Below are 13,335 nucleotides of genomic sequence, written 5' to 3'. Positions count from 1 at the left end.
TATGGCAATGGGTTTTTTGTGTTGATAGGAGTGCTGATAATCAGACTTTTTTTCGTGTTGATAATGCTAGATAATGAGGCGTTTTCATCCTAATAATCAGGCAATTTGCATGCTTATAATCATACTTTTTTCCATGGTGACAATCTTTTTTGGTATGTAACTGCTTTTTTAAACTGTTTTTTTACACGTAAAGATGGCTAAACAAAGTAAAAAGCGTGATCAACAGCAGTCGGCAGAGTCACCGCTTGGCTCGGCTCCACCTCCCTCTCCCGAAGCTGAACAGGAGGTATTCCTTCTGATTTTTGCTACGTAAATAGCACTTCACTTTAGGTTGTTACGTTTTTTTGTTAACGAAATTTGTGACTTTATTACAGGCACCTATAGCGGAAGAGCAAGGTGGTTCAACAACTCATGTTTACAAACGCAAGCGCCACAAGCGGGTCATAAACCGGGGGAAGCGGCCTGCGGATATTGAAAGCAACGAAATAGAATCAGCAGGAGGTGATTATGAAGCTGATGTTACACAAGATGAACAACCAAAGAAAAAAATGGAAAGTGACTGAAAATGAGGTATCCCTCCCCCCTACCCCCCTCCTCCCGCGATCATATGACTACAAATTGTTTTGTTTTCTGACCAGCATGTTATTTTGTGTTTTTTTAGCTACTAGCAACTAGCAAACAGTACCATGGGAACAAAATGTGGAGTTGCATTTTCATGTTTCTACTTTTCACACATAAGTTGCCTACATTTTTCTTATGTAGCAGGAACTCATGCAGTACATGCATCTCAAATCGTTTTTAGGAGGTGTAGGTGGTAGGCAACTTATGTGATTCATGTATACATAATTTGCGCCCTTCTTGTCAATTAAGAAAATGGGAATTGGAATGCCTTTTTCCCATGTGCCACATGGTACAGATAAAATCAGTGTATGTTTAAGCAAACAAAAAAGCGCCAGAAGTTTATGCACTAGCAATTTCTTGAGAAAAGATAAAAGAGCAGCCAAGTTCTACGGTATGTTTTAAGCAAAAACAGTGTTGGCAGTGAGCAACTTTTATGTGTCTGTTCGCGCTAGAACTTGATATGCAGTGGGAAAGTGTGTGCAACTATAGTGGTTTTTAAGCAAATCAAATGTTTTCAACAAGCATGGCATGTCAGTACATGATAACTGTTTCGATTTTTCATTCTCCAACTTTTTTGGCTGGTGTATATTTGAGAGAAACCCGTTGATGTTTTTTATAACTTATTTAGGCATGCTTAAGCAAATCAGTGTCGCCAGTAAGCAACTCTTGTATATGCTTTTCGAAAGTGTGCCCCCCAATGTTTTTTGCTCTTGTAGTAGAAATAACTTTAGATTGTCAATTTTTCAGGGTCCTAGGAACAGGTCATCACCTGCAAGGCTTTTTAAGTTGAACAAAGATCTCGACGAAGACCAAAAAAAGATTATCAGAGACATAGACTTTGGGGGCTTGTTGGATATTACAGCTACAAGCATGCCCGGTGATCTCAGCCAGTGGATTATGAAACACCAGTAGATGTAGAAAGTGTTAGGGGGATATGGGGTTTGCTCAACAGTGGCAGGAAAGTATGTTTTGAAATGAATCCAGATGTTATAAGGGAATTCAACAGTATTTTCAACATCGAGGGAAAAACGCCCCTACATTGACTTCATGGTGTAAAATGATTCAAAAGATGAATGGGGCGTGCGATGACAATTTCCTCCGTGCTTGGTTGCTGTTGCATTCTCCTGCTTCCTTGCCCCAACAACAAGCTTGAGCATCTCACCAAGGTGATACACTGCTATTCTCAACACAAGTGCTATAAAAGATACAAAGATATGCGACTTTGTTATTGATCAACTAAGATTGGCATTCATGGGTTTTGGTGACAAGAAGAAGGCTGTTTGCTGTTGTGTTTTTCATCTAGTTGTAAGTATGAGGAAAATCATTTCTAATGTGTTTTCTTTTCTATAGTTTTTCCTTTTCAATACAAGCATGAAAGAGCCATGTTTTACCTAATAGTTTTTGCATTTTAAAACTGTTGTAGATTTTGTACCTAGATTCATTGGATGTTAATGAACCAATACCTGATACACTTCCAAGGGCACGTATTTGGAATGATGATCTAATTACAAAAGTCATGAAGAAAGACAGGAAGGGTCCAGGAGTGTATGGCAAGCTGCGAGCAAGTTCTGTTCGTGCAAGAATTATTTAATATCAAAACACACGTTAATTATCAAAAAACAATTTATAGGTTAAAAACAGAAACAGTTTTTATACAAATTATGCCAAACATATTGTTACAAGTCAAGGCAAGTCATAGTATTAGCACTAACATAACTTGCATGTGGAAGAAACATATGATTGGAGGTAATAGTTTCCCTCTTCCAAGCAGTTCAACACATTGGATGTTGATTACATTATAGTACTTGCTCAAAAATTTGCATTACAGGACTTGCCTGCAGTCGAACAGGACTTTCCTGCAATTACACTATATTAGAGTACTTGCCTGGAAACAGAACATAACTTGAAACATGGCAAATGTGTAGTTCATTATGTCAGTTTTACCAGTCCAAAACAGGGCAACCTTCATAATGTCCCACTTCCCTTTCTTTGATTGAAACATGGCAAATCCAAAGTGAAATCAAGGGAAATTTATACTATAAACATAGGCAAGTTATACTCTGACCTATACGGCGTTGATCATACGGTGTTCATTTATTTATTCTTTCGCCTTGTTTTTGGTTTTGATGAAAACAACTCAAGACTGAATTTTCACGGTGTGCGAACGATAGTTTGTTTGGAAGCTTGGACCACGTTTCAAAATTTGTTGCAGCTAGGTTGCCTGAAAGTTACGACAGCTATGTAAGTTCCAATAGCAAGAAAGTCCTTTATATGTTTTCTTGCTGCATTTTGGATTTTTCTGATCCCAATCAGTTTACTATCTGACACACTTTTTTATTTTTTTATTTTTGGTGTGCAGAAGCAAAATAGGATAACAGGGTTGGTTCACGAAATGTGCACTGAAATGTCACATGCTATTGGGAAGCTCGTAGTGGGCTTAGGGAAGCTTGACGAGGGGCAACCTGGATCAAGCAAGAACATAGACAATAACCCACAGCCAAGTGAACATACTAGTTCTCGGAGGAAGCGAGCAACACCTAGAGTGATTGAACACAGCTCAAGTGAGGATGAGGAATCATTCAAGTCAGACGAAGAGAGCGAGGATGAGGACGACGACGAAGACAATGAATTAGAACCAGACAGCGGTAACTCAGGGGATGACAGTGGAAACAATGGTTCAGATGATGATGATGATGACAACACCAGTCATGGAGGCAATGACAGAAAACAACAGAAAACAAGGACAATAGTGGCAAGGACATCGGCAATGTGCAAGGAGGGAACGACAGTGCCCCACAAGTTGATGAGGAAGAGGTAAACAAGGCTGATGTGCCGGAAAGCGAGGCAGCTCAAGATGATGAGACAGAGAAAGTTGTTGAAGATGAGGACAGTGAGGACCATGTTGAGAAGGGTAGAGGCAAGAAAAACGATGATGGAAATGGAGGCGATGAGGACCATGGCGGAGGAGCCAATACAGGAGGTTCCAGCAGGACAAACAATTCTGGTGGAGATGAAGGAGGAGGAAGTTCAAGCAGCAGTAGGGATGAAGACTCTGGATCAAATTTCTTTATCAAGCAGAATGACAGCAAACAGCAAGCAGCAGATGCTGCAGAAACATTTTCACTTATAGATATTGTCAAGATGGAGTTCAAGAAGCAGTGGGACCCTTTTCAAAAGGAACTTGAATTGCCACAAGTGTTTGATGGGCGGAAACCCCACTTATATGCGAGGACATTATTCGGTCAGATGGTGTTTCACGAGGAGGAAAGAGAAACAGGCATCAAATTCAATCATGAGGAGTCATGTCCCCTCAAAATGCAGACTTAACTCATGCGAGCAGTTTATGGAATAAATCTGCCGCAAGCATTTTCTAAGAAACATTTACTATCAATTGCACCAAGGAAGCAAAAGAGAGTGTCGTTCAACCTGGACCCAAACCGTGTTGCAGTTGCAGAAAGGATGCAACCAAAGGCACTGACACCATCACTCAAACATAGAGGCCAAACTGGAAAAGTTCAACAGGCAACTATGTTGGCTAACAAGGCAAGTCAAGCAAAATGTCAGGCAACTTACAGTGTTCAGAAGCCGGTTGAGCAAGGCTGCAAACTTGGCACTATCAAACAAGCAAGTTCAATGGGGAAGTTGCCAACCACAGGAGAGAAGTTGCTTGATGAGAACCGACACATTGACAACTTTCCAGACCCTGGTACAAAACAACAAGGCCAACTGGATGTGTTGCCTAGGTCTATCGTTAAGTTGTCTGCCCAGAGTCCTCAGGTTGATCCTGTGCAAAAGAATGATCCAAAACAACCAGTGCCTTTCGAGATGTTGCCCAACAATGTTATTGAGTTGCCTGCAAGGAGCCAGCAACCTGCCACCTCACACACGACTGATGGAATAAGACCAGTGCCAGAGGAGAAGTTGCCTAGCCATGTTGCTGTTTTGGCTGCAAGGCCCCCTCAGCTTGCCAATTCAACTACAATGGCTGGGAAACAAACAGTGCAACTACCCAACTAGAACTTGCCCAATACTATTGCTGACTTGCCTGCAAGGAACCACCAACCTGCCACCTCAGATATGACCGGTGGAAATAAAGCAGCGCCAGAGAACAAGCTGAGGGGCACTGAACAGATGATGCCTGCAGGGACTGATGTAAGACATGTAGGACCGGCAGCAAAGTTACTAAAGACCAACCTAAGTTTGCCTCCAAGACATCTCCAAGGTGAGGCAAACAAGGAGAACTGGCCACCGGTACCACACAAGCATCAAACTGTTGATATAGACAAAATAAATGAAATTATAGACAAGTGTGTTGCTCCAACAAATGCTCCCATCCACATCCCACCACAGACAATAGTTGAAGAGCCAGCCAACGAACTCAAGAGTAGAAGGTTGTCCGGGATGTGCAATGACTACTGCCCAGCTCCCAGTTTTGGAGTGATTTTCGATGAGTTGGAACCTGGCCCTGAAGATGGAGATAAGGACATCAACAAATGGGATGAAGTTCTTAACATGCAAACAGAGGATATCGCAATAGCGAGCATAAGAGAAGTAATAGACCTTGATGATGTTGTGTGGGACGAAGAGGAACTAGAGGCAGCATGTGCTGAAGCAGAGCGAAGGGGGAAATATTCAGTTAATTCTGCTATGTTTAGTACACCAGAGAAAATGAACAATGAAATAGATGTGGGGTCAGGTGGTAAGTTTTCTAGCAGTAGCAGTTCAGGGGAGGTAATTACGAACAAATTTGAGAGGAGGCTCATCAAGCCATCAGCATCTTTGAGATCACCTTTCACGGGCATTGACAACAAAAAGGAATTCTATTGCAAACCCGAAGTCAACCGCTTATATGCATCTGTTATTTTGCATGCAAGGCGCAGTGCAGAAGAATCGCCCGATAGAGATAACATGTATGTAACGTCACCGTCTTCATTGTTGTTTTTTCAGGCAGCTATAATACTCATGTATAGGCAGGTTTACATTTTCATGCTTTTCTATTTTGTCCTGTGCAAATTTATTGTACAGCCCAAGAATCATCGACTTCGATAGATACTTTGTATCTGCGAAGGAGCTTGCGGAGTCCATGAAGTGTGGTGGTTTCGTCGTTTCGCATGTTTTCCAAGTTGGGTTACAGTCTATAATTTACAACCTGCCAGCAGACTCGAAGAAGGTTATCATGCCAGTTAAATTCTTGGTAAGAGTTGCACCTTACAGTGTCCTTTTTGCCTTTTTTGCTCCCCTTCTTGATGGAAATTCCATCATTCGCTCCGTTTCTGTCTATCTGTTTTCTACAGGTCAGGTTACAACAGATGGTATGGACTACAAAAGAGATTACTGCCAGGTTTAACAAGTCAAATCACTTGGACCGAAAAGACATGGTGAGTACACTATTTTTTTTTAGTTTGCTGGCAAGTCGTAACAAGTTGCAACTACTTGCTTCAAACAATAGAAGTTAACAAGCTGCGACTTTTTATTTTTTGCCCTGTAATTACCTAAACCACTAGTTGCCTCATCATTTTTTGCAAGTGCTTGTATCATCATCTTCCAAAAATTCTTGCCTCAAATCTAGTTGGCAAGTTGTTTATGTTGTTCTCTTAGAATGACAAGTCTAGCCCAAATTTTTAGAGAGACACAGACTTAACCTTTTTTTATTCAATACACCTGTGCTTCAGGAAAGAACTTGTGTAACATGAAAGTCAAGAAAATCACACAACTTGCCTGCTATGAAAAATGAAGTTGCCTCAATTGTAGCTGTAAGTTGCTTGGTTTTTTTCAGGAAAGAATTACCTGATCCAGTAGTTGCCTCATCAATTACATGTACATGCCTCATCATCTTACAAGTTGTTTCCTCAAAAATATAGTTGGCAAGTGTAGAATGACAAGTCTAGAACCTTTTTTATATTCGTTGCACCTTTGCTTCAAGGGAATCAATTGTGTAACATGAAAGTTAAGAAAACCACAAAGCTGCCTGCTATGAAACATGTAGTTGCCTCATTTGTAGCTGTAAGTTGCTTGCTTTTTATTTTTTTGCTTGAATTACCTAACCCAGTAGTTGCCTCATCAATTACAAGTACTTGCCTCATCATCTTGCAAGTTCTTGTCTCAAATATAGTTGGCAAGTTGTTTATGTTCCTTTCCGTAGAATGACAAGTCTAGCTCAATTTTTTAGATAGCCCTCAGTCTCAACCTTTTTATATTTCGTTGCACCTTGCTTCGGGGGAGAACTTTGTGTAGCATGAAACTTAAGGAAACCACATAAACTTGCTTGTTATGAAACATGTAGTTGCCTCAGTTGTACCTGTAAGTTGCCTCATCAAAAAATGTTTTCCCCTCTTTTCTTTTCTAAGTACTTTCTTCTCAAATTGCCTCATTTTTTACAAGCATTCAAATTGCCTCATATTCTTTACAAGCATCTCGTATTTGTTTTTTTCTGGAAAATGCTTTTCTATCCAGATTATGTTTCCTATCCTAGAGAACATTGATCCAGAAAAACCAATATCAGGGAATCATTACTGGGTGTTTAACTTGAACATAAGAGACAAGAGGTTCGAAGTCCTTGATTCCTGGAGGACACTAGAAAATCCTGTCTTGGACAAGAACGCTAGGTTGATAGCAGCAACTGTTCGTAGTTTATGGGAGCATCATTATGGCCACTCACGTGTTGTGCTGGATAAGTATCCGCTAGTCGACATCGATGTCCCGAGGTAGAACAATGAGTAAGCAACTTCTCCCAATATCAATTATTCAAAAACCAGTTTTTACTTACGTGCAGTTTCTCAAACAAATTTTTCTTGCCTCCTGTTTGTTACAAACAGCACCGACTGTGGCATTTACGGGCTGATGAACACCAACAAATGGGTTGCTAGGGCTGTTCCAAAATACGAACCAAGTGATATTCCAAACATCAGGAAGCAGCTGACAAGCATCTGGGTCTCAGATATTCACAACAAAGCTCCTTGGAAGGAAATCCTGGAACTACCGTAGGTATTTTTTATCACACCTTCCTTTTTTTGCACTCATTCAGTGAATTTTGCTATTTTTGACCATCAAGTACCTATGGGATCATAGTTCATGTACTTGGCCAAAGTTGGAATGCAAAAAAATATGTTGAAACTAGACAAACTCTTTTAAGAAGAGCAGGCAAGTAGTTATAGGAATGCTAGCAAATAGTGCCTCCATTTTTCACAAATGTTTTACCAACTACCACTTTGCTTAAGCAAGGAAAAGAAACGTATATATGGTCACAGCAAGGACAAATGAAAAATCAACACCAAGTATCAAGCACACCACAAAAATGGTTCTAAGTTGCCCAAAATGTCAATACAGCTTCATGAGCTCTCTCATTGAACAATGACAAAAAAACTTGGGGGCATTTTTTCGCTTCCTCCTTTGGCCTTCACACCAATCTTGCCTCGCAGCTCGCTGCATTGTGGTCAACAGAACCATAGAAACTACATTTTTTCTTCCTTTTGGGGTGTAGTTCCAGTGCTGATTCAATTCGTTTAGACTTCGCTCTCCCTTTCGTGTTGGACTTTGGTGTGTCCCTTGGAATAGTTGGAGTAGGTGCAGAACCTCTAGGGGTGTCAGGCTACAGTGGAACAGGAGCACCTGAGCCTCCAGCACCCTCTAAGGGCGGCGGCGGCGGAGCACCAGTAGTTGTTTGCGTATTCCCACTACGAGATGGAGCAGGTGTTTGCGCTGAAAACGATGGTGGCTGAGTGGGAGCATCAGTAGTTGTTTCAGGCTGAGTGCGTCTGGCACGCGTAGCCACTGGAGGTTTCTTTTTCTTGGTCAATTTTAGCGTGTAAGCTCTGTCCGAGCCGCACGCATATGCTTCTTCAGAACTTCTGCCGCAGCATCGGATGCACAGGCAACTTTGGCCAAGCTTGCAAAATCCATCTGCAGGTTTGTATGTCGCATTTGCTTCTTTGACAAAGGGGGCATTTCATCTGCTTGTTCTTGGACAGCGGGGGGCGCATCAGGAACTGCTAGGGGAGTCCACCTCTTAAGAATGTATTGCGGTGGTATTTCATCCACTCCAAGGTGGGTAAATACCTTCAAGATATGGCAGCAGAGGATACCATCTCTGTCCATCTTGCAGCACTCGCAAGTGTAGTTGCCTGCATCACTTTCAACTGACACAAAGTAGTGCCTGTCCCCATACTTAGCAACCCATTCCTGATTAGGTTCAAGCTCATATAAATGTGCACCCCGGGGACGTACATTGTACCTCCCAATCATTTCAAACTCATTACGAAACTTTTTGTACAAGTCTCTACTGTATGTTTCGTACGCCTGCTTCTCAATGGGGAAAGGTGACCACAAATCAGTTTGCAAGTGCTCTATCCTATAATCTTGCACACCCTCCCGCACAAGCACATGTGTTTGAATCTTTTCATACTGCTTCACAAAGTTTAGGATAGAGCCATGTGGGTTCACATACCGCTTCAGCACAGCATTGAACCCCTCGCTTCTTTGTGTCGATTGTAGGAATGGGTAGAACCGGTGCTTGAAGTAGCACGGCACCCATGTTGCACGGTACTCGTAGAGTTTGTCAAAGTGTGTGCCAATAGCAGCCTGATATTTCATCATTAGAGCAGCCCATTTTGCCTCAAATTCTTCCGGTGTGAAGCTAAAGTCTACACATGTGTTGAAATCCTTTGACAATCCAGGGTTCCTGCCCAACATTGACCCGAGCTTCTCTTGAGCTTTTTTCATGATGTGCCAATGACATCGCCGATGCACAGTTCCAGGGAAAATGTTCTTAATCGATTCAGCCATTGCAATATCTTGGTCAGTTATGATGTTGTCAGGTGCTTGACCACTCATTGCTTCAAGAAACGCCCCAAACAACCAATCAAAGCTTGTTTCCAACTCTTACCTAACAAACCCACACCCCAACATGATCGACTGTCCATGGCGGTTGATACCAATGAATGGCGCAAATGGCATGTTATACATGTTTGTCATGTATGTTGTGTCAAAAGAGACACAATCATGATAAGCCTCAGCATACGCCCTACGTGTTGCTCCATCAACCCAGAACATATTGACAACCCTATCCTCCTCATCATATTTGACCTTGTAGAAAAAATCAGGGTCATTTTGTTGTTGATCCTTGAAGTAGGAAACTGTCTCGATCATATCTCCCTCCTTTGTGTCAAACGTATTCAAGCCTGATTTCAGATTTGATATCGCTTTAGTTGTGTAAGGCACAATTAGCTCTGAACCATAAAATTCAGACATGATGTTCATCATACGACCTGCAACAAAAGGCAGCCAAAAAATCAGGCTTCAATGCACAAGTTGCTCAAGTTGCATACACAACTTGCTTGACATATAACTATCAGGTTGCCTATGTAGCAGAACCACAAGTTGCTCAATTTTGCATACACAACTTGCCTGACGTATAACTGGCAAGTTGCCTACCTACTAGAGAACCACAAGTTGCTCAATTTGCATACATAACTTGCCTGACATATAACTGGCAAGTTGCCTACCTACTAGAGAACCACAAGTTGCTCAGTTTGCATACACAACTTGCCTAACCTATAACAGTCAGGTTGCCTACCTAGTAGATAACCACAAGTTGCTCAGCCTGCATACCCAACTTGCTTAACCTATAACTGTCAGGTTGCCTACCTAGTAGAAGCCACAAATTGCTCAGGCTGCATACCCAATTTGCTTAACTTATAGCTGCCAGGTTGCCTGTATTTTTTTGGTTTGCAACTAGTTGCTGCAGCTGTGCTTCCCAAGTTGCTCAAGTTGTCAAGGTGACTATGTTGGAGCACTAAAACAAGTGTAGTAAATGCAGAGTGTTTTTTTGCATGAAATGTAAACACAGTTTTTTGGAATGCTAATGTAGTAATGCAGAATGTATTCTTTGAAAAGTGCACACACCTGTGGTCAAATTACAATTATGAAGATTTTTCAGGAACAGTTTCTCTTCTGGGGGGATGCCTTGGTGTGATCGAAGGTACTTAGTTAGTGATGGCTTATCAACCAATGCATGATTGTGTTCAGCAATAAAGAAAACCACCTCCCACCGACTATCCTTTAGCTTCACAACCATCCTTGCTTTGCACCCTGTCTGCACTATTGTATCCCGCTTTCTTTTCTTAGACTTCTTTTTTTCCTGCACTCATCATCAAGGAAGGCGATCTCATCGTCCGCACCATCTTCTGCATCTCCATTAGTGTCCTCAATCACATCTAGGGCAGGGACAGTTTCCGCACCTCCATCGTCAACTTTTGGTTTTCGAAACTTGTTGCAAACAAATTGTTGCTTCTCCAGCTTTCCAGTTTTTGTGTTTTTCCTAGAAGTGTTCATCTTGATTGAAAACCCAAGTCGGAGAGCGTAGGCATTGTAGTGTTCTTGAGCACACTCAAGAGTATCAAACCTCATGCCTATGAAAGGCTCTCTTGGTTGGGACCAAGCTTCATCGTCATTATCATTTCCCACAACCCCTTGTCCAATAGTTCCACCTGTTTCAGCAAACGTTGTTGTGTCATCGTAAGTGTCGCCTTCTGTCTGCATAGCTTCTTCAGGCACAGCAGGAGCATGTTGGGTGCTGATGGGATTAGGCGATTCTCCTACAACTTCATTGTAGACACCACCAGGTAGTGGGGCATTAGGCTGCGTGCAGTACATGGGGTCTTCAACTCCAATTCCACCCGTAAAACGCACTTCAGAATGACCATCATCATCAGGCAATTCATTTAAGTCAATCATCTCCACCCTGTTTTGACAAAAAAGGAAATAATGATTTTACAGGCAACTAAATAAGGCAACTCTAGAAGCAAATGTTCAATATAGATTTGATACAATAATGAATGTTCATTTTCTGTCTTGCATTTAATATCTTTCAATGCCCTTCATTCTGCAACAGCGGCTCTTTTTAATGTTTTTCTGTTTATCCTTTGTTCTTTATCAGGAAATGCGAAAAAGCGAAAGAGATGGCTTATGATTCTCCATTTTCTTCGTGTCTGATGAAGTTACAGTGGCAGATATATGAACAAGGCAGAAGAATACTATGTAGTTTTTCTTTTCTTTTTTTCGTTAGCTTTTTGTGATGCCGTGGACCATATATGATATGTGTTTCGAACATGCGTGCTTGGACATGACATAGCTTTGTATAACTCGTTTGCAGAACATCCTTATACTACTATGTTGTTCATTTGCCTAATGTCTCGTAGCTTTCTGGTTCACTTCTGCCAAAGTTCTATCTGGGGTTGCCACAGGTTTTGTATACAGGATTCACAAATACTGAAGCACCATTTTTTATTGGTAGTAAGGTTGTGAAGTTGGCAAGGAAGTCGAAAAGAAGGCAACTTATTAGGTACTTCTTTCTACCTATCTCTCATGCTACATATCTTTTCTGCATTACTGAATAAAAAACTTCTATTTTTACAGCACTTGCCTGTAGTAGAAACAGGACTTGCCTACATTTGTATTACAGTACTTGCCCACATTTTTTATCTCATCAACTTGGCTAGCCCCACTATACATGAAATTTTACAGCTGATCTTGAAATTTTTTCACAATGTCCAAAAGAAGGCATCTTATTAGGTACTACTATCTGTTCTAGAACAAGACTTGCCTGCATTACATTACAGCACTTGCCTGCATTACATTACAGCACTTGCCTGCACTAGGACAAGACTTGCCTGCATTACATTACAACACTTGCCCAATTTTTTTACATTACAGCAATTGCCTGGAAACAGAACATGATTTGCCTACATTTTTCCAGAAACTAGTGTAAATCCATACATCCCAACAAAAACTAGGGGGGAAACAGAACTTGCCTGCAGATATAACTCAACTTGCCAACCCTGTCGACTCAACTTGCCTACAAGCATGTGTTTTTTTGGAACAGCACCTGCTTTTCCAGATCCGAGTCTTTGCTAACCATGTGGATGCTAATTCTCTACAATTCCTATGCTTTTTTGACTGTTTTTTTGTCCCTCCTATGTCTTATGCTTTTTTTTACTTGCAAATCCTTTTTTTTTGTGCAGTAAAGAGGTTGGCCATGGGGGGGGAGGATGAACATAGACTTACGAGCAGATGTAGGAGAAGGCAGGGCTAACAGGGGGAGGAGGTGTGGGGCAAGAGTTTCCTGGTAGGTGTTGTTGGATTTTTGGGGCTGGGTCAAACTTCAGCTGTAGCCATGGAGTTCTGGATGCAGTGTCAATGGCGTTCTTGGGGGGAAACGAGGGGGAGGAGGAAGGAGAAGTAGGGGAGATGGGTCCAGATATTTGCGTGGTTAGCGTAGGGTGGACGCTGCGTTGGGCAGCGGCGTCCAGGGTGCGTGGGTGCGTTTTGATTCGGTCCTTGATTTGGTGGGGACCGGATCTTTTGGCATCTCTCTGTTACGGAGGGGGGCAGCTCTTTCTTTTTATACATGACAGCTGGCAAGGGGTTTCCTTTTACGGGTGTGTGCCCTGATTTACTCCCTGGCCAACGGGTGCCACCGAGTCGAAGTTGTGACGCGTGTGTATTGTGGAGGTGAGGCTGGCGAGCATACCCCCACACACGATACGTGGACCGGCCCAAGTGGTCTCGGAACGTTTTTTTAGAAGCCCACGCTCTTGTGCGGTATCCCGGCGTTTCGATTGGGTTGAGCTGCAAATAGAACACAGGCGGCAGCAAAATGGGTCTAACGGGCCGCAGTTACTCGACTCTACCTGACCCCAACAAAAAAAAAGAAAAAAA

At 42.0% G+C, this 13,335-nt stretch overlaps 1 protein-coding gene across 1 annotated transcript; it reads right to left on the bottom strand.

The window, feature by feature from the left end:
* Positions 1-8,418: 8,418 nt before the first annotated feature.
* On the bottom strand, positions 8,419-9,450 carry LOC109753936 (protein FAR1-RELATED SEQUENCE 5-like). The gene has a single exon (XM_020312860.1). The coding sequence runs from the start codon at positions 9,448-9,450 to the stop codon at positions 8,419-8,421; it is 1,032 nt and encodes a 343-aa protein (XP_020168449.1).
* Positions 9,451-13,335: the final 3,885 nt, after the last annotated feature.

Source organism: Aegilops tauschii, chromosome 5 (genome assembly GCF_002575655.3).
Source record: "Aegilops tauschii subsp. strangulata cultivar AL8/78 chromosome 5, Aet v6.0, whole genome shotgun sequence".
Taxonomy (NCBI): domain Eukaryota; kingdom Viridiplantae; phylum Streptophyta; class Magnoliopsida; order Poales; family Poaceae; genus Aegilops; species Aegilops tauschii.
Note: the sequence above shows the minus strand (reverse complement) of the source record. Positions and strands in the feature narration are given on the sequence as shown.